Here is a 27,752-nt window from a genome sequence, read left to right as displayed (position 1 = left end):
GTTTCTACATTGTGTGTGCAGATGACATCTGTTCTCCTGGATGGGACGGACTGGTTTGCTGGCCTCAAGGTTCCCCAGGAACTGTCACCAAAGTGCCATGTCCCGGCTATGTGTACGACTTCAACCACAACGGTACATGGCGGCAAAACTTCTTTTCAGTTTCTTCTACAAGATCTAACAAAATCTTGTCAAATTATACTGTATCTTCATTTTCTTAGGATTTGCATACCGTCAGTGCAACTTGAATGGGTCGTGGGTATCGGTGGAGAACAGAACTTGGGTCAATTATTCAGACTGTCTGCGGTTTATGGCTCCAGGCGTTGAAAAGGACAAAGTAAGTCCAATTAAACAGGCTGGAAGAGGTTGTGGTGCCTTATTGACAAGTTTCAAAAATCATTCAAGAGTCACTTTTTGATTATAATGCTCCAATGTGATGTAGTTAGGTTTGTGTCTTCAAACACAAAGTCTTATTGCAAGCAATAAAGTTGCTTATACAAATTCAAATGCTTCTAGTTTTTAATAAGTCAAAACTCTTAGGAAATGTCTGAGATGTCAAGTTTCGTTTGTTGATGGCTCAAGTGTTGTTGTGTTTCCAGAGGGACTTTTTCGAGCGGCTGCACATCATGTACACAGTCGGCTACGCGGTGTCCTTCAGCTCTCTGCTAGTCGCCATTTTCATCATTGGATACTTTCGGTAATTGAACATCGGTCACATTTTCATACCCAACAGGCTTTGGTCCCACCAGGCAAGTTAAAGAAACACTAATAACTCCATGTATTTATTATGAAGTTGCACAGCAAGCAAGTAGAAGTGGCTGCTGCTGAAGGATTCATGCAGGACGATTCAGACAGGTCTTCATCTTTAAAGTCCTTCAGACATTAAATTAGCTGAAGAGTTCCTCAGCGAGTTTCTGCTATAAATGAACAACTTGTACTCTGCTTTTTCAATTTGAAAGGCTCCAGTGAAGGGTCCACATTTATTATCTATTGGCAGAATTGTATTTATTTTTTAACAAAACATTATATGAAGCAGGTTTATTATTATTGTTTACTAAAATTAAAAATAAAACAATAAAAAACATTTTCATTACTTGAAATATAAAAATCTACTTTCACTAAAATAACTAAAACTATAAAAACTTAAAGAAAAATAAAATCTAATTTAAAATATTAACAAAATTCAGTGATACTAAAATAACACTGACTAAAGGCCAATTCAAAACTGTCTTGGAAACTTTTTTTTTTTTTTTTTTTTTTTAACCATACATCCTAAATTTATTTTTGATACTTTTATGTGTCTTTTATGTTTAGGATTTTATTGCTATAGACCTTTTTGGTCCCAGACTTTCACTATCACTATTTCCACTATTTAATATTTATTGTGTAAATAATTTATATCAATTTCTAAAAAAATACTTTTGTGAGACTGTCTTTTAGTTTTGGTGTCATTTCTGCCACAACAAACAATTTTGTAGTTCAGTTTTTGTTTTTCAAAACTTAGTTAACCTGGTTACAATCATGTCAATGAAGAGCTTGAGACGAAATGCTGTTACAAACTGCTTCAAGTCTGGGTTGAAGATCCAAAAACACAGATTTACTGAGGGTAATCCACAATCATAATCCATTTAACAGGCATAGAATCAAACGTGCTATCAGAAATGAGATAATTCCCAATTCTGAAGTACTGATTACGACCTTCGTTCATCTTCGGAACACAAATTAAGATATTTTTGTTGAAATCCAATGGCTCAGTGAGGCCTTCATAGGGAGCAATAACATTTCCTCTCTCAAGATCCATTAATGTACTAAAAACATATTTAAATCGGTTCATGTGAGTACAGTGGTTCAATATTAATATTATAAAGCAACAAGATTATTTTTGGTGCGCCAAAAAAAACAAAATAACGACTTATTTAGTGATGGCCGATTTCAAAACATCGGAAGACAATGAATCAGCATGTCGAATCATCTGTTCGGAGCGCCAAAGTCACGTGATTTCAGCTGTTGGCGGTTTTACACGCGATCCGAATCATGATTCGACACACTGATTCATTTATGCTCCGATGCTTCCTGAAGCATTGTCTTGAAATCTGCCATCACTAAATAAGTCGTTATTTTGTTTTGTTTTTTGGTGCACCAAAAATATTCTTGTCGCTTTATAATATTAATATTGAACCACTGTACTCACATGAACTGATTTAAATATGTTTTTAGTACCTTTATGGATCTTGAGAGAGGAAGTGTCATTGCTCCCTATGAAGGCCTCACGGAGCCATTGGATTTCAACTAAAATATCTTAATTTATGTATCTTAAGATTAATGTCTTACGGGTTTGAAGGACAAAAATAAGAAGATTTTGGCATACATTTTCTCTCTCTTTGTCTCCCAGGCGTCTCCACTGCACCAGAAACTACATCCACATGCATCTGTTCGTGTCGTTCATGCTGCGTGCGGTCAGCATTTTCGTGAAAGATAGAGTGGTGTACGCTAATGGTGTGTTACAGGAGTACGACACCATGCTAATGGACAACATCAGCACTGTCTCCATTTCCCCTCTTGACAAGACTCAGTATGTAAGTGCAATGAGTGACCCAAGTTTAATTATATCTTTGTTGAGATGAAGTGAACTAGTTTTGGCTACGATGACTTTAATTAACTTGAGTTAACATAAATTGAGTTAACTTTTCTTTGCGTTGACATTAGTTGAGTGCTCTTTGGCCATTCATTCATCCTTTCTCCCATTCACAAGAGGCTTTCAAGGCTAATGCAGCAAAACGAAGAACAGATGATGTGCATTAAGTGTAGAATTAATGTTGCCCGACTTATAGGCAGCATAACAATGAAAAGTTGTGCTGTGATTGGTTGATTGTAGATTTCTGATTGGCTGAAGCCAAAGTTGTTTGTATTTTCAGTTTGGCTGCAAGATCACAGTCCTATTCTTCATTTATTTCCTGGCAACCAACTACTACTGGATTCTAGTGGAGGGACTGTACCTTCACAGTCTCATTTTCATGGCGTTCTTTTCCGACTCCAAATATCTTTGGGGTTTCACCCTCATAGGGTGGGGTAAGTGTGCATGTTAAGATCAATCCACAGTTGATTTTGTTTTTAAACATTGTTTACTTTGCCCTGCCCAGACGTAACCTCACCAATTTCACAGCTTGTTATGATAATTCTCATCTGAGGCTTCTGTTTATATCTGCTCAGTCGAATCGTTTTGCTGTCCTTTGAGGTGGAAATACTTATTTAAAGCCTTATTTATTCATAGTTTATGTTTGATGCATGATACTCGCCAAGCAAGCCGAGCAGACATCTTTGAAGTGCAAATACTTCTGGGAAGGTTCCTGCATTCTTAGATATTTCGTTGAAAGCCAAATGACAGAGAAGCCCAAACATGTTTGTTCTACTTTAAACAGATTAACAATGACACAGAGCACAGCATCAACAACTTTACAGTCAACGATAATGTGCATTACTTAAGCAACATAGTGATGTTCTGAACATATTAATGTGTCATCATAATCAGTAATGCATAATTAATGTTTCTGGCATCGATGTGTTTGTCGTAGAGTAAGCACATAATGAGGGCTACATTTTCATATTCATGCACTCCAAAACATCAGATCAAATAGACATCACTGAAACTTGTTTGCTGAGGCTTTTTCATAATTAAAAAACTCTGCATTTAGAGAGACATCATCTTAAATCAATGGCTGCGTGGTCTTTTACTCTCAGCATATTTTTTATATCCAGACCATTAACATATGAATGTTGAAGTGTATTTTTTAATATTAAAATACTGTAAATGTCAACTGTAAATAAAAAAAAAATGAAAATTGTGAGCCAACAACCTGTGATTTAAGTCAATAGACAAGGAACAATGATATATAACAGGTTGTCACAGGTTAATTTTATTGTGATTCGGCCGTAGACAAAAGCAGCGCTTTAGTTAGTACAGGATTTAATTTCAATGTAAATATAAAGTTATGAAACTTAATATAGCCCTTAAGCCAAATCTATTTTCTCTGGAACAAGTAATAGATTAATAAGACCAAAGATTGGCCATTTAATATACCCAAAACAAAATATATCTCAAGTTTAAACACTATTTACATAAGAGCCAGAGGCAAATTCCCAAAGGACTGGCTGAGATGAAACTGTTCTCATGAGCACTGAACAGTCGCTGATGGCCTGGAGCTAAAATCTCCGAAAGCGTCTAAAAAATTTTTCAAATAGGCACTATGTTTACATATAAATCACATATATGAGATTTAAACAATTATATTCTCGCCTAAAAACTCTTAAAACTACATTCCGTTACAAAATAACAGTACTGTAGTATCTATAAAAATATGGTGGGTTTGCTCATCCGCCATGACACTCACAGTGAGTTTTTAGGCGAGAATATAGTTGTTTAGACCTCAGATATGTGCTTCACAAAGAGCTACTGATGTGATATTGCTCATATATGTATTATTGAAAAAATATTCATATAACATTTTATAATTATATTTTTTAGAAAAAAAAATTAAAGGTGCCATAGAATTGAAAATTGAATTTACCTTGGCATAGTTGAATAACAAGAGTTCAGTACATGGAAATCACATACAGTGAGTCTCAAACTCCATTGTTTCCTCCTCCTTATATAAATCTCATTTGTTTAAAAGACCTCCTGAAGAACAGGCGAATCTCAACATAACACTGACTGTTGCGTAACAGTCGGGATCATTAATATGTACGCCCCCAATATTTGCATGTGCCAGTTCATGTTCAAGGCATTAGACAAGGGCAGCCAGTATTAACGTCTGGATCTGTGCACAGCTGAATCATCAGACTAGGTAAGCAAGCAAGGACAATGGCGAAAAATGGCAGATGGAGCAATAATAACTGACATGATTCATGATAATCATGATATTTTTAGTGATATTTGTAAATTGTCTTTCTAAATGTTTCGTTAGCATGTTGCTAATGTACTGTTAAATGTGGTTAAAGTTACCATCGTTTCTTACTGTATTCACGGAGACAAGACTGTTGTTATTTTCATTTTTAAACACTTGCAGTCTGTATAATTCATAAACACAACTTCATTGCCATGGAGCATAGCCTCAAACTCATTCAGAATCAAATGTAAACATCCAAATAAATACTGTACTTAAATGATCTGATGCATGCATGCAGAATGCATGACAAACATTTTGTGAAGATCCATTTTGAGGGTTATATTAGCTGTGTGAACTTTGTTTATGCAATGTATTAGAGTCGCGAGCGCGGGGGCGGGGAGCGCAAGGATTTAAAGGGGAAGCAGCCTGAATTGGCGCATATTTAATGATGCCCCAAAAGTTAGAAAAATTAATTTAAAAAAATCTATGGGGTATTTTGAGCTGAAACTTCACAGACACATTTAGTGGACACCTTAGACTTATATTACATCTTGTGAAAAAGCATTCTAGGGCACCTTTAATAAATATTTTTTAAAGCATAAAAAGCATGATATTCATTTTTTTGTCAAAATATGGCTGAAAAACATTGAATAAATTTATATAAAATATATATTATTATTTAAAGCATTATATATATATCATGTTACATAATAATATAAAAATATATAGATTTTTAACTTATATTTTCATTTTAATGGCTGCTGATGGAGAAATGTAGATGGTGTTGTTAAAACATCTAACCAGGCAAACCTTGACCTTTTAGGCTCAGCCAATAGTGTGAGTTTAGGGGCGGTGTTATGTGTTTGTTTGACCAATGGCAGGTAAGGGCATTCAAGAAACTTACATTTCCTTTTGTGTCAGCACATAAATTACAGACTTCATTCATTCACTTCATCATCCAGAGGGTCAAGAAGACTTTCAGGAGGCGTTAGAATTGTAGGATCTGAACGGTTCAAAATAAAACAAATTGAAAATTGTGTTGTTGTTGAGTCTGTGGCAAATGTCAGGCATGCTTCTGTGCTTGTATGCTGCATTAAAGTTGATAAATCTTGTCCTTTTCTCATTTGTGCGACTGCAGGTGTTCCGGCTCTCTTCGTATCAACCTGGGCTGTCGTCAGGGCAACGCTGGCAGATGTAAGGTAGGTTTCAGTACATTATCCAGCCTTCTCTGTAATGTAAAAAAGTCTCGCACATGCACACACACACACAAGCATACACAGAGACACACAAGCTGTTTTATATATAAGATTTCAAATTATATTTCTCTTTCTCCCTAAGGTGTTGGGAGTTGAGCGCTGGCAATATTAAATGGATATACCAAGTCCCTATACTGACAGCAATAGGGGTGAGTTGATACTAATTCGTTCTTGTTAGTTAAAGGGATAGTTCACCCAAAAATGAAAATTTGATGTTTATCTGCTTACCCCCAGAGCATCCAAGATGTAGGTGACTTTGTTTCTTCAGTAGAACACAAATGATGATTTTTAACTCCAACCGTTGATGTCTGTCAGTCTTATAATGCGAGTCAATGGTCACACAGTTTATAAGAGTCAATAAACATGCACAGATGAATCCAAATTAAACCCTGCGGCTCGTGGCGGCACACTGATGTCCTAAGACACGAAACGATCGGTTTGTGCGAGAAACCGAACAGTATTTATATCATTTTTTTACCTCTAAAACACCACTATGTCCAACTACGTTCAGCAATCGCTTGGTGATGTCTGATCGCGCTCTGACAACGACAGTGATGTCTAGCACTCATTGAAGTATGTGCGCGAGACATCACTGCCATTGTCAGAGCGCGATTTCATTTTTGGGTGAACTATCCCTTTAATAGTGGTTACTAAAAGGGTTTTTTTCTACTGGCCCAGACAGACCGGTTCAGATTTTTACCTGCCCTGCTAAAATGCGCTAAAAAAGTTATTGTTTTTGTTGTTTTTTACCCATGGAACTTTGTAAACATTGCTTTAAGATTTTCAGGTAGGTCTAAAAGGTCAATATACAGAAATTAAATAATCAAACGCTGCATAAATTATAAATTGAATATAGATTAATCCTTATTAAAGCTACAAACATTTATACATTTACATTCATTTAATGCTATTTAACTCATTTAAGACAGGATTCTCACCAATAATGGGCATTTCGAGATAATTTTGTGTGTTTTTGTCCATTCAAGTGTGAAAGAGAACTCAATGCGGCAGTGGCTTTCTGTGCGGGTGTTTCAGAGCCGCTTCACAGACGCACACCAGTACAGATTTGAGTTCTCTTTTTCGCATCTTATTGCGGTTGAATTGTTTAATAGCATTTGAATGAATGATAGCTCATCCAAAGGATGACAGAAAAAAATGGATGATGCATTAAATATTAAAAAACTGAAAAAAAATTATCGCAAAATTAACACGTTAATTTTGACATTCCTGTTAGATATCAAAATCAATGGATTAAAAAAAACACTTGTAAGTAACAGGGTTGCAAATTTAATGTAAAGTAGTGGCTTTCTACTTTTGGACCAAATGTTGATTGATAGTTATTGATAAATGCATATTTTACATAAATTAAAGAATTTTTATTCTTACAATAACTGTAGTAACAGGGTTGAATGCTTGAGCTTAAAGGGTGAGTTCACCCAAAAATGAAAATTCTGTCATTTATTACTCACCCTCATGCCGTTCCACACCCGTAAGACCTTCGTTAATCTTCGAAACACAAATTAAGATATTTTTGTTTAAATCTGATGGATCCGTGAGGCCTACATAGGGAGCAATGACATTTCCTCTCTCATAAAGGTACTAAAAACATATTTAAATCAGTTCATGTGAGTATAGTGGTTCAATATTAATATTATAAAGCGACGAGGATATTTTTGGTGTGCCAAAAAAAAAAAAAAATAACGACTTATATAGTGATGGCCGATTTCAAAACACGGAGCTTAAAATAATGAAGCTACGGAGCGTTATGAAATCAGCATTCGAATCGGCGGTTTGGAATGCCAAAGTCACGTGATTTCAGCAGTTTGGTGGCTTGACACACGATCCAAATCATCATTCGACACAGAAGAACCATAACACTCCAAAGCTTCATGAAGCAGTGTGGTGATCAACCATGGTCATAAATGGGGACCAAGCTCAAAGGGGACCAGCTCTAGACCCAACAAAATAATTGTGGGTAACTAGTGTGACGATTTGCATATATTTTAAACAATTTATGGGTGGAATATGAATATAATAATTCATAAGGTTTTATGAATTATTATTATGCACATACCGACCCAAGGGGGAATTAACCATATATGGTGAATTAACTACAACGAATTATAATCAATCACATATATGGTTAGTTCTGTTTTAATAATTATGTAGAGAACTACCGGTTCGTCCAGCACACCGATAAGTTCACAGACTATTACGACAGAAATATTACCCTGTGGCCATAAGGATCAATTTCTAGAATAGCATCCAAACGTAAAGCAAGGATATTAGAATCAGAACGTTAAAGTGACTCGGTTGTGGTTGAAGGAGCAAGTGAATAAAAGCGTGGATATGATATGTTTAATATACAGAACGGGTAATACAAAGGTTATAGGCCTACGGATAAATGTACACAAGTAGATACAGATACATACAAGTGAAAGTAAAGGCAGAAACGAAAGAGATAATCAAAGCAGGGCAAATTGCAACAGTTCACCTTTAAGAGCCAGCAAGGAAACTCAGCATTTAAAATTGTAAAAACGTTATACTTGCATAGGTTCGTTGGGGTGCTTAGAGTTTCGGAGTGCTCGGGTTGATAGTTGTTTCTTCTTCTGGAGGTTGTTTCGGCGAAGTTTCAAACGAAGGTTTAACTGTTGTAATATGACCGGAAAATAAAGAAGAGAGTCCGTCTTGACGGCAGGAACTCGTGCAGAAAACTTGTGCATCGAAAAGACGTGTGTCATGGTATTTTAAGGACAACAGGCCAGAACGCCTTCTTGATAACGTCCTCCAATGATAGCGTTGCAATTTGGCGGTTTTCCACATCCCTTTGTCCTGTCCAACGAGTTAATTTATGGTATGTTGAATCAGTGCATTTTCTTCATAGTATTATTAAACATTGAACGATGCATTTGACAGAAATGTAACGTACATGAGTGAATAGCTCGGATTCACAGCTTTACAGAGAGATCAAACTCGACGGGTGTCTCTCGTCATATAAAGAAGATACACTTTCTACTCTAATACTATCGTTTAACATGAAAACTAACCTACTACAGTCAATTCTACGATTCTACATTAGCAACACATACATGCAACAAGCACCATAGTGGCAGATACATTCATATTTGCAGGTATAATATTTGTGTATACAGTCTTTATGGAGGGCTTTGTATGTGTGTGTGTGTCTGTGGGTGCGTGCGTGTATTTTCTTTTTATGACCGTTTGGAATTCGTCCCTGTCTCCTCGAAACCCGATCCGTGGTGTTCGCATCTCCTTTGAAGTCACAGAGGAGAGTTTTGGGACTTATCGAAATAGTCATAAAAAGAGTCTCGTGATCCATTAGTGTCTGCCGGGCCGGATGAGATGTAAGATTTACAAACCGAAGTTCCGTGAATTGGGACTTAAACACAGTTTATGGTGGGACCTGCTCATCTTTGAGACTGTGCAGACCCTACACTAGCTACAGCAACCCAAGCTAATCCTACACATTCCAACAGGCAATGTACCAAAAATTACATGGTACAATAAATATGCTAACATGGTCTAAGGGAGGACTACAAGGCCTAACATCTCAAACATACATGAGCATAACCCTAAAGCAGTGCTAAGATACGTGAGCAAATCGTATACCAACAGCGCCCGAGATACAAGCTGTACTTAGAAGGAGGCTAACAATAAAGAGCCAACAATCTTTACTGTATATGTAAAACTGTGGTCATGATTGACTGGGAGCTAACAGAGATCATCTTTAATTCTAACCAAAATAAGACTCTCTACACTCAACCTGAGTGTGCAATCCAACAGGTGATGCACTCAGTAAAACACAAACCCTAGCCGGGGAGTACAACACAACACCACGCTCTTAGATAGAGGCTAATCACAGCCTGCTATCATAGAAACAGGTGCTAACCTGTGGCAGCACTACAGTAAGCTCATATATATATATATATATATATATATATATATATATATATATATATATATATATATATATATATATAATATGTATATGTATGTAGGACCAAGGCTTAGAACCCAAAGCAAAAATAAATGCTTTGTAATACATGCCATCCAAACAGGATAAATGCTTTCACCAGACAGATCTGTAGATCTGTGCTGAACCCTTGAGAACGGAGGCTAAAACACTAGCACCGTAGCTCAAACTTGAATATAATTCAAGGGGCTCACAGGAAGACATTATAAGGCATGACAAAGTTCTAGAAAGTGGGGCCTAGCAACACTGCATAACTTATCTCCTCAAAGATAAGGGGAAAAACACTCTTAAGAGACCTGGGAAAAACAGCACCAGGAAGGCTAATAACAGCCTATAACCTTAGCTGTTAACCTCAGCCATAGCACCTACATAATAACGAAGGGGAAATGGGCATACGGCCTAACAACTCCCTCAGGAGGAGGCCAGAACTAGGAACTATACAACCTTATAAAGGGATAGTGATAATAAGGGTGATGTAATAGACAAACACCTAACCTAGCTCTAGCCTAGCCGCTAGCTAAGGCCTACTGGGCCAAGCAAAGCCTGGGCTTCACTTTAAATCCTCAGATATGAGGAGAAAATGAAGCACTACAAGCCAATAGTGAATATCAAGAACTACAGATTGTACTTCCGCATTTTTGTATCCTGCCCATGGAAAGTCGGATTGACCAGGGGCGTAAATCGCGGGGGGGACAGGGGGGTCAGGACCCCCCCCTATCTGAGTGCTGTCCCCCCAAAAAAATATATAATTAATAACCACGCTAAGTATTGTACATTAATTAAATAAACTTAAAATAATTATGTAAGTAGTGAAGCAATACAAACGCAAACGGGCGTTTTAAGTTTAGAAACATTTTGAGTCACCCCTCCCTTGCCTCACAGTGGTTTGGTCCACCGCGCACGTCACACTCTCGTGTGTGTAGATTCTGTAGAAGTCCGGCGGCGCCGGCGGGAGAGAACAGTTCTACAGACAGATGAGTTCCAGTAAGTCGGCTCTCAAGGCTATTTTATTCAAAAACATCGGATGAAGTGATTATTTTCTCTTTAGTGCTGAGTAATTAGTCATAACAACAACAAAAAAGATGATAACTGATGATTTTATTTTCCCGTGAGTCCGCTATTTTAGCGATTATAATGTTAACGTTACTTGTTTACCATAGCTTGTTGGATATTATAAGATAAGTCACCCACACCAACAACAATTAACATTGTGATAAGAATATGTGAACTGTAATAAGGCTAATAGATTTACTGTTGTGTGTTCGGTTATGCTCAGTGTGTATTCACAAAGACTAAAAGGGACTGGTATTCATCGTATTTTGGTGACTTGGTAGTAAACAACTTCAAAAAAATAAATAATATATATATATATATATATATATATATATATATATATATATATATATATATATATATATATATAAGATTTTGAAGAATATTTTGGCCAAATTTTTTCATTGAACCAAAGAGAAACAGTGAGAATAATGGCAGTCTCCATGCTACACTAATAATAGTAGGTTTTCTTCTGTGTAACATTACATATATTCTTTATAAGTACAATTTTGGCTGTGTTATTTGTGTCCCCTTCAAAAATTGCTCTTATGAAATTTTATGTTTATTGTCCCCCCCTACTGTCAGATGAAATTTACGCCCCTGGGATTGACAGAGGGTTATTAACAAAAAAGTTATTGTAAGGTCAGGTTTATCATTGAAAATTTTATCATACTTTGTCTGCTCTTTAAACAGCATTATGGTAAAAATGGAACACCATGTCAACAGCTTTCTTACCTGTACGCAACTGACAGAACGACCATTTCTTTCAGTTTTTTGACCTAAAACACTGTTCGTGGTCATCCAGTTTGAAATGTTGACTTCAAACAGACATTTTTCAGATTTTCTGCTGTGACGTTTTCTCTGAAAACCGAAAGTAACTTACTCCCACAAAATGTTTACTCTTTGTATTCTTTGAAGTATTTTCTACTAAAGCAAGCTGGTAAAATGTTCCATTTTGTGTATCGGTGGGGAAAAAAACTTACAAAATGTCGAAAATGTCTAAATATCACTTTCTTTGGTCATTAAACTTAGTCAACAATGAAATTATTTACTACAATGAAATGAGATAAATTGATGGATTCAATCAAGAAGATCAAGACTACTGTAATGGGACAGGCCAAAATAACCATTTTTGGGGTTGTGGGATAGAGACATTTGAGGAGTTTAAAACTAACTTCTCATTTTGGATTAATTGTAAGTTGGATAAGAGTCTATCTAACAGTTCTCATTACCAAACATGGGATTATTGCCTCATAGGACACCAAATTGCACCATGTTTGTGAAAGTGCCATCAAAGCAGTTGTTAAGAGCGACACCATCAGACACAGCTGTCTTCCCATTAACCCCGAATTCAACCCTGTGCTGTGAACAAGAAGCGCTCTAAAAGAGCTTGTCAGAGTCTCGTAATCCAGTGTGTCAAAGGGTCGATTTGGATTGCAGCATACTGTCTTTGTTGATGTGCTGTGATTGAAAGTGATTGACCAGTTTGTGGTTTCATGCATATATTTATCCGCTGGATGGGCAGACGGAGACATTATGCTGTTAATTATTGGCTTTGCCGAGCATAAGCGCTTCCAGTCGTAATGGAGCTCCGATTTCAAGAATGTCTGGACCATCGCACAGCAGGAGAGCAGTAATTATGTGACAGAATGCAAATGTATTTTTGTCCTTGCTGCCTGTCAGCAAAACGTATAAATTAGGATTTAACTCGCATGGATGAATTTGCGCACAAGCACTCATGACGAACAATTTCAATGGTGTATTGATTACGACGTCCAAACAGAGGAGCGCGGAATATGAAAAACTGTTTAAACCTGTTGAAACTTTCACGGCTCAGATACCACAGAAGCTCATCACACATTGACGGAATAATTCCCAAGCAGAAAAACAGAAGCAGAATGAAATTAGCTTTTCTTCAGTGTGTTCAACTTGTTACATTTTATCACTCTGACTAGTTTATTAAAATTATCCAACAGGAGAATTCTGTCAATTTCCCCCCCCTTAAACATCATCAAATTTCCACCACATCTTAATTAATGTACTGTGTTTAATAGCAATTTGGAGTGGAAATTACATTTTTAACACTTTTGGAATAAAATGGCTTGATTATCCTGCAAATGGTTATTTCATAACTGTCCCGAAGCACACACAATTAAATAATATTTTCAGCAGAATTGCAGCTTGATTGGAAATGACAGGCAATAAAAAAATATTCTTTTCTCAACTGATAATTACCTTGATTTTTCTTGCACATATCACTCAATTTATCTCATTCTCTCAGTTCATTTAAATCGCCTAACTGGAGAATAATTTAAAATATATTAGAGAAAAAAATAAAATAAATTTTATATATATATATATATATATATATATATATATATATATATATATATATAAAAATAAAATAATATGTGTATATCTATAATATTTAATATATTTAATTATATATATATATGTGTGTGTGTGTGTTTATTCACATTTACATAATATTCATCATCAAACAATATTATATATTTTTTATTGTTTCATTTTTGTTTTTATCTTTACATACAAAGTGTTTTACCTTTAGTCAAATGAATTCTGAAAAATACAATTATGAATGAATCTTATTTTCATTTTTCTATATATAAATATCTATATATATAATCAAAAATATTATTTTTATTTTATTGTTCATTATTTTATCAGTACATGCAAAGTGTTTGAACCTTTAGTCGAATGAATTATGAATTATCAATCATTGTTTCCTTTTTCTTTCTTGCAGCTGAATTTCATTCTGTTTGTGAATATCGTACGAGTTCTGGCCACTAAGATCCGAGAAACAAACGCAGGCCGGTACGACACGCGTAAACAGTACAGGTGAGTGCATGAAATTATTGTTATGCTGGTACATGACCTCATATGAAGAGCTATACTGGAGGATATTGGATTTGGGATTGTTTTGTTCACCAGTGACAAATTAAAATCCAATCTAACGGTTCCAGTTTCTGATGGTATCTGATTCCATAAGGCCAAAAGTACAGTGCTATTTTATAATATATAAAATATATGTTCGTATCAGCCCATGCTGCGGCTCTGTTCTGTTTTGCTGTGTTCTTGTGGTTGTTGTCGGTGAGGTGGAGTGTTTGTACATCATTGGTGAGATATCCAGAAGAGGACTGTAATTTTCCAGAGGGTGTTTGAAAGGCTTTCTCATGTGAGAGACAGAGGGGGAGAGAGAGAGAGAGGGCTCTGGTAGTGCTGCTTTCATTAATAGCGTGTCTCCCTTTGGGCAAAAGTCACAGTATCTCTGACTAATAGTCTGCAAGTGGAACTGACTGTAAGATCTGTCTGTATAGAGATAGTCTCTTATCATAGCTGGATGTTAATCAAGCAAATCCCTCCAGTCTGTAATGATAATGTCCTTGCTTAGCTTTGAAGCACAGTTTCACTGTCTGTGGCTCTTTAATGATCCTCAACACTGAAGTGGTGCATACACACACAAAAAAACTTGCCAACATGATGAGGGTTCTGGGTAGTTGGCAGGGTGCTCTGATTGGTAGCTGAAGTGGTTGCTTGTGTGTTCTGGGCGTTTTCAAGCGTGTTCTGGGTGTTTGCTAGGGTGTTCTGAGTGACTGCTAATGTATTCTTGGTAGTTGTTAGGGTATTCTTGGTGTTCTGAGTGGTTGTTTGTGTGTTCTAAGTGTTTTTTAGTGTGTTCTTGGTGTTTGCTAGGGTGTTCTGAGTGACTGCTAAACAGGCACGTGCACACATAGACATAAAAGGGGGCTTGAGCACCTGCCCTTTTCTTCCTTGAGAGAAAGTGCCCTTTTTTCTGGGTGCTTTTTATAAAAAAAAAAAAAAAAACGTATGAATGAATATATATTTCTGTTTGCGCACAGCTTCCCTGTCAAACATATATTTACTGAATAAGAAAAATACTGTATATCAGGTCGGCTTTGTTGTCTGACAACTTTTGACAACTATGCCCGGGAAAAGATATCTGGCGATGAGAAGTGAAAAAGAAAAATAAGCCCTAGATGCATTTCTTTCAGGTAGCCTATGTATGTTCACAAACATGGGAAATTTTGCCTATTTAAGAGTGAGATATTTATACGTTTAACACTGCGTTAATAATTTGACCACCAGCAACGCATTTGCCTGATTTGATAGGCGTCATATTCTAATTTCAATTATTTTAATGTGCTATGCATTGCGTTTTGAACAATAGTAAAGATATCTGTAGGGCTGTCCATACCGGAAGTGGAGCATTCCATGAACCACATTATTAGACAATTTATTAAAACCATTTAAAAATCATAATACAGCATTGCATAATGCTATCGTTCTTAAATCTACGCTTAAATCTATGCTTACCCTCGCTCTGAGTTTGCAGTGGCTGTTGCATTTCTAACATAAAGAAGTGGACAAATATTATTATTACTGTATTATTTTACTAATATTATATTTTTAATTATGCTGGTTGGCCAAAAACAAGAATTTGATCGAATGCTGTAACAACAACAATCACTAGGCTTTTGGCGCCCTCTGCAGGCATTTGTTAAAATATATATTATGTAGGCCTACTTGTAACATTTCAGGGGAATAGACTCTTGATGTGTTCAGATATGCAGATTAGCTTGTTTTGGTTAATTTAGAAGAAATCTACAGATACACACAGATGGACGGTAGTAGGCTTAAAACGAACACCATCTAAATGTGTAGTTTGGAAGCTTTCTTTCCATTTAGAGTAAAAGACTTGGAAGCAAAAATAGACCAAAATCTTAAAATTGTCCACAACGTGAAAGAAGTATTCCAGTAACACCGAAAGTCATTTATTCTAAATATATAGCTACTTGAAAATAGTAGTGTAGAAAACATGCACATTGTGGCATAGTTTCCTTGGCTGTTGCCTGCTCTTGTGATAAACCTAATGAATACTAAAGAAGACCATAAGTTGCGTTCCAGATGACGCACTACACACTACGCACTTATATACACTATGTACTTATACACTATGTACTCATCCATGTAGTGCGTGAATTGTATAAGGTTATTTTGTCATTTAACATCGGAGTCTGACAGCCCCTCTTCCTCCACTATGTAATTAAAGCTGCGACAGTTGAGTGCAAGAAGTGTCCAACATTCCACACCTTTTTTCCCGTTAATTTAGTGCATCATCCAGGTATTTAAACTGTACTTTTTCTTTTTGGAATTTTCAGTGTGAACGCACTACTTGCACTATTTATACTTCAAAACGTCATAGAATAGTGCATAAGTACGCGAATTGGGATGCACAGATAGTCTCTGTGTGAACTGATTATTTTGTAGAAATCTGTGGAATATGGAACAATTGCGTGAGTGTGAGGGAATTAAAATAAATTGGTAAGGAAGTCAGAGTTGTGTTAATATATTAACCTTTTTATTATTTTTTTAAATAAATAATTATGAGAAGTGCCCTTTTTTCCACTTGAGCCCCTGCCCCCCAAAAATGTCTGTGCACGTCCCTGCTGCTAATGTGTTCTTGGTGGTTGCTAGGGTGTTCTGAGTGACTGCTAATGTATTCTTGGTGGTTGCTAGGGTGTCTGAGTGACTGCTAATGTATTCTTGGTGGTTGCTAGGGTGTTCTGAGTGACTGCTAATGTATTCATGGTGGTTGCTAGGGTGTTCTGAGTGACTCTTAATGTATTCTTGGTGGTTGCTAGGGTGTTCTGAGTGACTGCTAATGTATTCTTGGTGGTTGCCAGGGTGTTCTGAGTGACTGCTAATGTATTCTTGGTGGTTGCTAGGGTGTTCTGAGTGACTGCTAATGTATTCATGGTGGTTGCTAGGGTGTTCTGAGTGACTCTTAATGTATTCTTGGTGGTTGCTAGGGTGTTCTGAGTGACTGCTAATGTATTCTTGGTGGTTGCTAGGGTGTTCTGAGTGACTGCTAATGTATTCATGGTGGTTGCTAGGGTGTTCTGAGTGACTCTTAATGTATTCTTGGTGGTTGCTAGAGTGTTCTGAGTGACTGCTAATGTATTCTTGGTGGTTGCCAGGGTGTTCTGAGTGACTGCTAATGTATTCTTGGTGGTTGCTAGGGTGTTCTGAGTGACTGCTAATGTATTCTTGGTGGTTGCTAGGGTGTTCTGAGTGACTCTTAATGTATTCTTGGTAGTTACTAGGGTATTGGCAGTTTTTAGGGTGTTCTTGGTTTTCTTGATGTTCTGAGTAGTTGTTTATGTGTTCTAAGCGTCTTCTAGTGTGTTCTGGGTATTTGCTAGGTTGCTATGGTAGTGCTTGGTAGTGACTAATGTATGCTTGCTAGTTGCTAGGGTGTTCTGAATGGTTGCTAGGGTGTTCTGAGCAATGTTGAGCGTAACACATTACAAGTCATGTGAGTTACATAGTCGGATTACTTTTTCCAAGTAACTATTAAAGTAACTCATTACTTTTAAATTTACAGGAAAATATCTAAGTCTCTAATGTATTCTTGGTAGTTCTTAATGTATTCTTGCTAGCTGCTATGGTATTCTCGGTGTTCTGAGTGGTTGCTGGGGCATTCTTGGTGTTATTGGATGTTCTGGATAGTTGCTGGGGTATTCTGAATGGTTGCTAGAGTATTCTTGGTGGTTGCTAGGGTGTTCTGGGTGGTTTCAAGGGTGTCCTGAAGAATTGCTATGTGGTTGCTGTAGCATCGTAGGGCGTTTTAGGTGGTTTTTAGGGTGTTCTGGGTGGTTACTTAGTGGTTGCTAGGGTGTGGTTGCTAAGTGGCTGCTTGATCAAAAAATAGGCTACAAATGATTGCATGATTCTCAGTAAACCTTGCAACTGAGGTATCATGTTTCCATGTTACAGATGTGGATTTAATGATTGTGAATAAAGTTTCATATAATATTTAAATATTTACAATACTGCTTAATGATGGTGACGTCCATTTGACAGGAAATTGGATATTTAAGGGAACGATACAGATTTTTGACCATGTAACATTTTTGTTTCCAGTTAATTTTGTGAATAAAATTAAAATAAATTGCTAGAATTAATCCTAAATCACATGTGAAATCCCTTTTTGGAGAGTGTTTTAAACCCAGAGGGTTTGATATCATTAAGTGAAATTAATACAGGAAATGAAAGCCAATAATGACATTACGGATGAATGGGCACAGTCACATTTTACTGTTAATGAGAGATTGACTAATGCTCTGAACTTTAAGTAATTAAGCAATTTACATTCTATTTGAGCTCAGTGCAGTTCTCCTCAACTTCCGTAACCCTTTTATTTGAGGCTATGAAAAACAGCAGAAATGCCAGCGACTAAAAACTCAACTCAACTTTTCTTATTTTCTGCCCTGTAATGCGATAATAAGCCTTTAGAGAGACTTTGACCCACTCTCTCTTACTGTGCTTGCTCTCATTTCATTTTCAATCTCTCAGCTCTCAGTGCTGAGACGGAGGCTGTTTTCCATCACTTTACTCGGTGTGAAAACCAAGATCATAGGATGCCTTGGGTGTACCATGGTATATTTCAAAATACCATAGTATAACCATTTAACACGATCACTTTATCATGTTTGTAAGGGATAGTTCACCCTAAAATGAAAATTAAGTAATCATTTACTCACCCTGGTGTTGTTCTAATGCTGTATGCTAAAAAAAAAAAAAAATCCTGTTTGTGCTTGTCAATATAATGGCAGTGAATAGCAACTAGCATCAAGCTTTTTTCAAAAAGACACAAAAGTATCACAGAATGATCTCATGCCATATATTCCAAGTGTTCTAAATTTCTATATGAAATTTAATGTATTATTAACAAAATTCTTGACTGTTGGTCTTCAGTACACGGCTACATGACGTATGTGTTCATGAGGCTCTGTTAGCGCTGCAGTTCACCTCGTGTTTCCCAGAAAAAGCACATGTGTTGTGAGAAATCAAGCTTAACAAAACGCAACATGAAATACAACACCTAGAATTCCCCATAAATTATCCGTGTACTTTCTTCAGTTAGGTAAATATCCCCGGGAATGTGTTAACTTCTTGTTATGAGAAACACGATGGATATATTCACCTCAGAGAAGAAGGTACCTGGCTTGTATTTCATGTCCTGAAGGCCAAAGGCCAAGGGCAGGATTTTCATTAAAAAAACACTAAAAGTGTAAATAGTCTTGCTGGCAAAGGCTATTTACACTAACTTCGTCCACCAATGTCTGGTTGGGCCACACAACATTGAAAAAAACACGCACCAATCAATGTCTGCAGTGGTGTACACTGTTAGACCTTGCTGTAGGAAAACGGCCAAATTCTGACAGTAACAAACCATTTTCCATTAAAACAGTAATATACTGTAGAAAACAACGCATTCTGGGTAATATTTGTCATCTTCGAGAAAGAAGCCTACAGGAATATACTGTGAGTTAACATCGCTCAAAGTCGACACTCAGAGGCTGTGTTCTAAATCACACCCTATACCCTCATTCATTATTCCCTACATTAGTTCACTAATATAGTCCACTTGACAAAGTGAATGAAAAGAAGTGAATGAATTCAGACACTGAAGAACACCTGATTAGCAGAATCACTGAAGCACAGAGAAACAAGACCAGAAAAAAGAGAAGAGACGAGCAGAAACACAAGAACTACAACTGACTTGTGTGTGAAAACCAGTTCACAAACCAGTATTTCTTTCATACATGTACAGAAGTTCTTGTTGAGAATATTGTTGATTAACAATTTTGGATGTTGATGTTTTATTGAAAATAAAAAAATTGAAGTTGAAGTTTGCAGTCACCATCGTGGTGACCAGTGTCTGCTTTAGTTGGGCTCTTGACTCGTTAACATTATCTTTCTCTGGCTGCTGTAACTGAGTGTTTATAAAGCACATTTGTTATGGCAGGAAAAAGCCAACATGAAGTTGATCAGGTTTTTTGGCTGTTGTGATGATGCTGTAATTATCTTGGACTTGTTTAATTCACTGATCTCTTTTTTTGTCTAGTCTATTGATTATACTATGTCTGTGATTCAACAGCGTAAGCACCAGCAACATTTCAGTAATCAGTTATTTAGGAGAATATTTAAGTCTTATAATGCATAAAATATTTTGAGCTCCTGCATAACTTGGACAGCAGAGACATCAACGATCAGAATATGAATCTCAACAATGGTGACATCCAAAAGTTTAATGTTGCAATGCTTGCTGGATGCCAGCATAGTACAAAACAGCATGAATAAATTATGCAGCTGTCCTTTTTTATTGCCACCATTGTTGAGATTGATGTGCTGATTTTTGATATCTGTGAGTGTCTAAATAACATTGCAGCTGTTTTTTTTGTTCATGGTGTTTAAAAATAAACTCTTTTTAGCTGATTGTTGTTGGAACTCTTGCTGTAGTTTCACAATGGTGATAATGTATTAGTCTGTTAATAATGTAACAATGGATAAAACACAGTATGTATTCAGTGAATCGAAAGACTTTGTGATGGTTATGTCTTCTTCACCAATACATAACTATTAGCACTCAAATATTTTTTTTCTCCACATTTGTTTCCACCATAACAAATGCGACTTGCAAAAATAGTTTAAGCAGCCAGAGAAGAAAAACCCTGATGTATGGGTCAAGAGCTCAACTAAAGCAAACACTAGTCTCCTCAATGGTGACATCAAACCAAACATTTTCAATAAAACATCAACATCTTCTGTTACTTTAACATTAACTTCTGTTAATTCTCAATAAGATCTTCTGTAGAAAAAAAATTAAACTGGTCAGTAATGTGTAATGGCTGGAAGACAGTTGTAGTTCTGCTCGTAGTTGTAATTTCTGCTCATATTTGTTCCGTTCTTGTTCCTCTTTTCAGAGGTTCTGCTTGTTAACAGCAGGTGTTCATCATTAATGCTCAATCATCTCTTAAATATTAACTTGATTATCTCACTGCAACACAGCGTCAATGTTACTTTTACTCTGTAGTGTGGACACTAGAGGATGTTCCTGTGGGGTTGAAAGGGTTAAAGGTGTAAGATAAAAAGTCCCACAAAATGTATTTTCACAGTAATAAACTGTAAATTAAAAAAACAGTTATACACTGGCAACACAATTTGAGGTAGTTGGTTTCTGCTAATGAAATGAGGTAACACGAATTTTAATTTAGTGCATGGTATCTTTACAGTAACATACTGTAGATTACAGTAAATAACTGTACAATCAACAGTAAATTACTTTAGTAACAACAGTATTTTACTGTAAAAAAAAAAAAAAAAAAGCCTGGCAAGGTCATAGGCATGAAAGTAGCTTTTGACATGATCGACCTGAGTTTAAATCCGCCTTTTGCCGAACTCGCTCTTCTCCGTTTTCCCATCACAAATCAGATCGGAAAGGCATTTATTTTCAATAAAAATGAAGAAAATATTTGAAAAGTGGAAATAGTATTTATCAGGTATAGGGTAGAGAGGGCTTTATTGTCCCGATAGGGTGGCATCCATTTAATAATTTGAATAAATATAATCATTTACACTGTTATTATTGCATCCTGTTAATGTACAAAAATACTGAGGAGCAAATAGTATCTGCCACTATTTATAAGTATAAATAACATCTAATAACTATTTGCACTTATTGCAAAGAACTGCTACTTTTATATAGTGTAAATAGAATATATCACAATATGAATATATTAGTGTAAATAGCATATCGCTAAGAAAATGTGGCTATTGTCACTTTGTGTAATAGAATAAATCGCTATTTTCACTTAATGTAAATAGCATCTAATTGCTATTAGGACTGCACGATTAATCAAAATTAAATCGCACGCAATTTGGCAGAGGTTCTGATCAGTAGTAAATGCTGCTCCATTTGAAAGCCACAGTGTTGCGCAGAACACTATGATTGATTAAACATGACTAATAAACAAATGACTATGACAATATATGGTTTATCTGAGTTCTTCAAGCTTTCTCGGGTATTTTCATTATAATTAAGTATATTTATACTTCAATGCAAATCGGCATAGCCAACATTAAACACTAACTTGTGTCTCCCTATGTTAATCTTCTGCAAAAAAACACACAAAATAACTTAATTTCAACATTTATTTATACAGTCTGATGCAAAACATGCTGGGAATTAGAAATCTGCTGCAACTCAACTCAATCATGTTAAGTTCAGCTTACTACAATGACATTTTGAGTTCATGCAACTTTTTTCTATTAAGTACAATGAACTTTCATTATTATTTGAGTGAAACAAACTCATTTCATTTAATTAATTTCACTGTTCAGTTTTCCAGTGTGTCGTACACCCCCAGAACACTTGGGATCATTCTGTGATACTTTTGTGTCTTTTTTAAAAAGCTTGATGCTGGTCGCTATTCACAGCCATTATATGGACGAGCATGAGTGGGACATATTTAAAAAAATTCTCCTTTTGTAAGAATTTCAGAGTGAACTATCCCTTTATGGGTTGAAAATAGTGATTAAAAAAGTCTGTCTGTCTGTGTTCAGGAAGCTGGCCAAATCCACATTTGTTTTGGTTCTGGTTTTCGGTGTCCACTACATCATGTTTGTGGGAATGCCGCACACATTCACAGGTCTTGGTTGGGAGCTGCGCATGTACTTTGAGCTCTTCTTCAACTCGTTCCAGGTGAGTTACTGACTAATCTCTGTCCACTCACAATAAATACTCTCTTTTGTGCCATTAGATAACATTGAGTATACAATTTCGGGTTAATTTGCTCTGTTGGCTTGATAAATAACTGCACATTCATATTTTGTAAACAATTTGCTTCTTATCTGGGGACGTTGTGAACGAATAATGACACATGGAATAAATTAAGGGAGATAACAAAAGACAATTTACAAAATAATTGAATAGATAAAAGAAATTAAACTGAAATTAAAAGTTGGTGCTGAGGTACATCAGAAGCTCTTTGCTCTTTTGTCTTTCCTGTGAAATAAAAGTTCAAATGAATGTAATTTAAATAAAATAAATTAAAAGTTTGTGCTGAGGTGCAGTGAAAGCTTTCTTCTTTACATTTCTGTCTTTACTGAGAAGTAAAATAGATTAATTTAAAAGTTGGTGTTGAGGAAGCTTTTCTTCTTTGCTTTTCTGTCCTTCTTGTGAAATAAAGATTATTTTAAAGAAATGAAATGAAATTAAGATGAATTAAATTAAAAGTTAGTGCTGCATCATTAGTTTGTCTGTCTAAAAATAAATGTAATTAAAATAAAATAAAAGTTCATACTGAGATGCAGTGAAAGCTTTCCGTATCTTTACTGTAAAATAAAAATTAAAAAATAAATTAAAATAAAATAGATTAAGTGAAAAGTTGGTGCTGAAGACCATCAGATGCTTTTCTTTGATTTTCTGTCTTTACTGAGAAATAAAGATTAAAATAAATTAAATTAAAAGATGGTGCTATGCATCAGGTTTTATTCTTGCTTTTCTATCTTTGAAATAAAAGCCAAAAACCTGAATATTTATACTTATTCTTATTTATATAAAATTTATATATTTTATATAAACAACGTAACAGTGTGCTAAGCACAAACAACACCAGACAAAGAAATGAGAAAACTGAAGGTCTTAAATACACAAGATAACAAACTCACTACTAAACAGGTGTGTTTGAATCAGAAACAATGAATTACCACGACAACTAATGACATGCGGGAACATAGGAAAACAAAGAGAAGCAAACTAAAAACGAAACCAAAACACAGGCAAAATGTGACACTGTGTGTGTTTGTGTTTTATTTGTCCACTTGTCCTTCTTATCGGTGTTTGTTGCTCTCTTTCAGGGATTTTTTGTGTCCATCATCTACTGCTTCTGCAATGGAGAGGTAAGTGTGGGTGGAACAACATCCATATTTTAAATACTGACACTTTAGCAAAGTTTATATTAATAGTGATCCTTTCAACCTTTCTTTCAAAGACAAAGATTTTAATATCAATTGCTCCTCATTATCCTCTGTTCTATCCCAGGTCCAGACTGAAATCCGTAAGACCTGGCTCCGTTGGACGCTTGCATTTGACTGGAAGGGTCCTGTAGTTTTGGCTAACTACCGCTACGGGTCGGTCCTGAACAGCAGCGGCGCCAGCGTCCAGTCCCAGCTGACCTCTGTGAGCCGCAGTTCTGCCCTCCTCACCAGCAGGGTGTACCGCTGCACCGGTCGAACCAGTGTCGGCTCGCTCACGCACGCATCGCACATACACACCACCTTGCCCGGGTACGTCTTCAGCAACTCGGACATCGAGAGCCTTCCGCCTTCCATTCCGGAAGAAATCGACGAGGAGGCCAAACACATCGATGACATCACGCTCAAAGAAAGCGCTAAAGCCGTTAACGTTATCACCGTACGACAGGAAGCCCTCAGCGTCTGTTTCGAAGAGAGTGGACAAAGCACATCCCACGTGGATTCTGATGACATCGTAGAGAGGGACGAAGACGCCCCCCCTATGGAAATCACCAAATCCACTGGTGACATCATGCTGAATGATTCTTTATCTGTGAGGTACAACAGTTTGGATCAAGAGGAAGAGGAAGTACTTTAAAAAGACTTCATTTAACGTTAACAAATTGCTGTTTGCAACACATTTTACTTGTCATGTGATGTATTTATGATTGAGGGATATTCAAAAAATAAAAAAAACCTTGATTATCCTTCTGGAATTGATCAAAATCGGCTGTACATACCAAAAATGGAGCCAGACCCGTAAGCCACATAAGTGAGGTAAGCTTAAAAGTAAAGTCGCCTCAGAAAGAAGAGCTAGTTTTGTGGGGGAGGGATTTTTTTTTTTTTTTTTTAAACGATGTGCATTGGTTAATAGTAAGACCAAATAAGTGTATTAAAGGATTAGTTCACTTTGAAATGAAAAATACCCAAGCTTTACTCACCTTCAAGCCATCCTAGGTGTATATGACTACTTGGGTAAAGTTGGTTTTATATTCGCACCTTCGGACTTCTGATAAATTCAGACTTTCCAATAAATGTGCAATAAATTAATATTTGCGAATTTTAAGCAGCGACATGATATTGACAACCAACGATTGTCAACTTACAACATTTTTCACAGTCGATCAAAATGGGCAAGTATTGTTTTAATGGCATATTTACTTGTGAATGTCCACTGAATGTCCAATGTAGTGTGATTAACAAGGCTATTGAATACGGATGTCCGAATGTGCGAATATAAAACCAACTTTACCCAAGTTATATGACTTTCTTCTGATGAACACAATTGGAGTTATATTAATACATTTCCTGACACATCCAAGCTTTACGGGTGTGTAAAATATCTAACTTCAGCCAGACTGCCTTCCATATTCAACTTACGAAAAAAAGCATAACTGACGCAACATCAGTTACATTTTCTTCGTAAGTTGAATACGGAAGGCAGTCTGGCGAAAGCTAGTTATTTTACTTTATAATCTGTTAAATATGGATATTTTTCTTACACAAATGCATTTTTTATGATGGATGGATGTACTTTCTTCAGCTTTGTACTCGTTGTTTCCCATTCACTGCCATTATAAAGCTTTGATGCATCAGGACATTTTTTAATATAACTCCGATTGTGTTCATCAGAAAGAAGAAAGTCATATACACCTAGGATGGCTTGAGGGTGAGTAAATCTTGGGGAAATTTTCATTTCAAAGTGAAATAATCCTTTAAGAAAGTCCATTTTGATTTAATGTTTACTTCAAAATAATCTCAATGAATTGCTGTTTTGCAACCCATTTAATGGTGATGTGACATATTTACGATTGAAACATGATATTCAACAACAACAACAGAAAACCTTTGATTTTATCCTTCGGAAATTGACTGGATTGTCAAAATTGGCTGTACATACCAAAAATGGAGCCAGACCTGAATGCGAGTTTGCTAATAATGTGTATTAAGAAAGTAAATTGGTCCATTTTGATTTCATGTTTCACTTAAAAAATGATCGCAAGCCAGTCAAACACAGAGGCCATACGTGTTGTGTAATGCATGAAAATACGGTTTGGTTGGGATCAATAGTTTTCACTCGTTTTCAGGCTTTCCGTTCAAAGCCCAGACTTGTTGAATTCTCCTTCTGCTTGCGTTTTGTTTGTAAAATTGTTCGCCAAACCATTTGTGCGCAAGTTGGTTTTACCAATTTGTTCTGCTCGTGTTTCATGAATGCGACCAATGTTCAGAGATCTGCTTTGCAGTGTAAGTATTTGATTATGCTTTTAGCAAGACGATCAGTTGGTCGCTGTTTGGCATGAATGTTTTATTGTACAAATTTTGTATCAAGCTATTTTTTTACTGTGTTTTGTAAGTAAATGTTTTTCTTAAATTGTTTTAAATGTATTGACATTTCACGCAAAGGTGTAATAAACGCAATGAATCATACATTGTACTTCAGAATATGAACTAAAAACATCTGATGTGCAAGTCAACAAGAACACTTAAATTTTACATTGTAACGTTAAAAAATCAAAAAAAAAATTGTAATATCTCATTTAAAAAAATATATCAAAAATGTTATATAACGGCTGAAAATCACAAAATTCACAACTTTTATAATATATATTAGAGATGCACTAATTTGTATAGGCTGATAAAAGCATTTTTACACTATCTATCCATCTATCTATTAGCGATGCACAGATATATCGGACACTAATCGGTATCGGCCAATAAAAGCACATTTTATTGATTTTTTATATATATATATATATATATATATATATATATATATATATATATATATATAAATATAAAAGAAGGCAGGAACATGCACTGAATTTGTACTTTGTGTAAATAAAATGCTAAGAAACCAGTTTGATGTTCAATATTAATAGTAATTATATGAATTAATGACATTCAGAAAGTTGGGAAATAATTTAATGTTCAGAATTTAGTTAATTTGTGTTAAAATTAATTTGAGTAATGTGTTTGTTTATAACTGATAATCTGAAACAAGTTGATGAAATGGAGAGAATGAAGTTTCTAAATATAATAATTAAAAATATAATTATTAATTATTAATTATAATGAAATTATCATACATTTAAAAGGGGGTATAAAAGGCAGAACCCCCAAACTATCAGTATCATTATCAGTATCGGCAAATATCACTTGAAAAATCGTCTATCGGTGAAGAAATTTAGTATTGGTGCATCTCTAACATATATATATATATATATATATATATATATATATATATATATATATATATATATATATATATATATATATATATATATACACACACAGTGGGTACGGAAAGTATTCAGACCCCCTTGAATTTTTCACTCTTTGTTATATTGCCATTTGCTTTGTTATACAGCCATTTGCTAAAATCATTAATGTATACACAGCACCCCATATTGACAGAAAAACACAGAATTGTTGACATTTTTGCAGATTTATTAAAAAAGAAAAACTGAAATATCACATGGTCCTAAGTATTCAGACCCTTTGCTGTGACACTCATATATTTAACTCAGGTGCTGTCCATTTCTTCTGATCATCCTTGAGATGGTTCTACACCTTCATTTGAGTCCAGCTGTGTTTGATTATACTGATTGGACTTGATTAGGAAAGCCACACACCTGTCTATATAAGACCTTACAGCTCACAGTGCAT

The 27,752-nt window shown here is 35.7% G+C and overlaps 1 protein-coding gene across 2 annotated transcripts in view; it reads left to right on the top strand.

The window, feature by feature from the left end:
- pth2rb (parathyroid hormone 2 receptor b) overlaps nucleotides 1–25,087 on the top strand; it is a 42,433-nt gene extending 17,346 nt beyond the window's left edge. The window contains exons 3-13 of one of the 2 annotated variants that reach the window (XM_048182776.1): nucleotides 22–132; nucleotides 219–334; nucleotides 597–694; nucleotides 2,390–2,573; nucleotides 2,913–3,066; nucleotides 6,019–6,079; nucleotides 6,219–6,285; nucleotides 13,948–14,042; nucleotides 22,635–22,773; nucleotides 23,931–23,972; nucleotides 24,115–25,087. In XM_048182776.1, coding sequence (XP_048038733.1) covers nucleotides 22–132; nucleotides 219–334; nucleotides 597–694; nucleotides 2,390–2,573; nucleotides 2,913–3,066; nucleotides 6,019–6,079; nucleotides 6,219–6,285; nucleotides 13,948–14,042; nucleotides 22,635–22,773; nucleotides 23,931–23,972; nucleotides 24,115–24,684 — 1,637 coding nt within the window. In that variant the 3' untranslated portion in view covers nucleotides 24,685–25,087. The remainder of the gene's footprint in view (nucleotides 1–21; nucleotides 133–218; nucleotides 335–596; nucleotides 695–2,389; nucleotides 2,574–2,912; nucleotides 3,067–6,018; nucleotides 6,080–6,218; nucleotides 6,286–13,947; nucleotides 14,043–22,634; nucleotides 22,774–23,930; nucleotides 23,973–24,114) is intronic. The other variant, XM_048182774.1, reaches the window with a different exon arrangement.
- Nucleotides 25,088–27,752: the final 2,665 nt, after the last annotated feature.

The sequence above is a fragment of the Megalobrama amblycephala genome, linkage group LG2, assembly GCF_018812025.1.
Source record: "Megalobrama amblycephala isolate DHTTF-2021 linkage group LG2, ASM1881202v1, whole genome shotgun sequence".
NCBI classification, from domain to species: Eukaryota; Metazoa; Chordata; class Actinopteri; order Cypriniformes; family Xenocyprididae; genus Megalobrama; species Megalobrama amblycephala.
The sequence above is the reverse complement of the archived record's forward strand: the minus strand, read 5'-3'. Positions and strand labels throughout refer to the sequence as shown.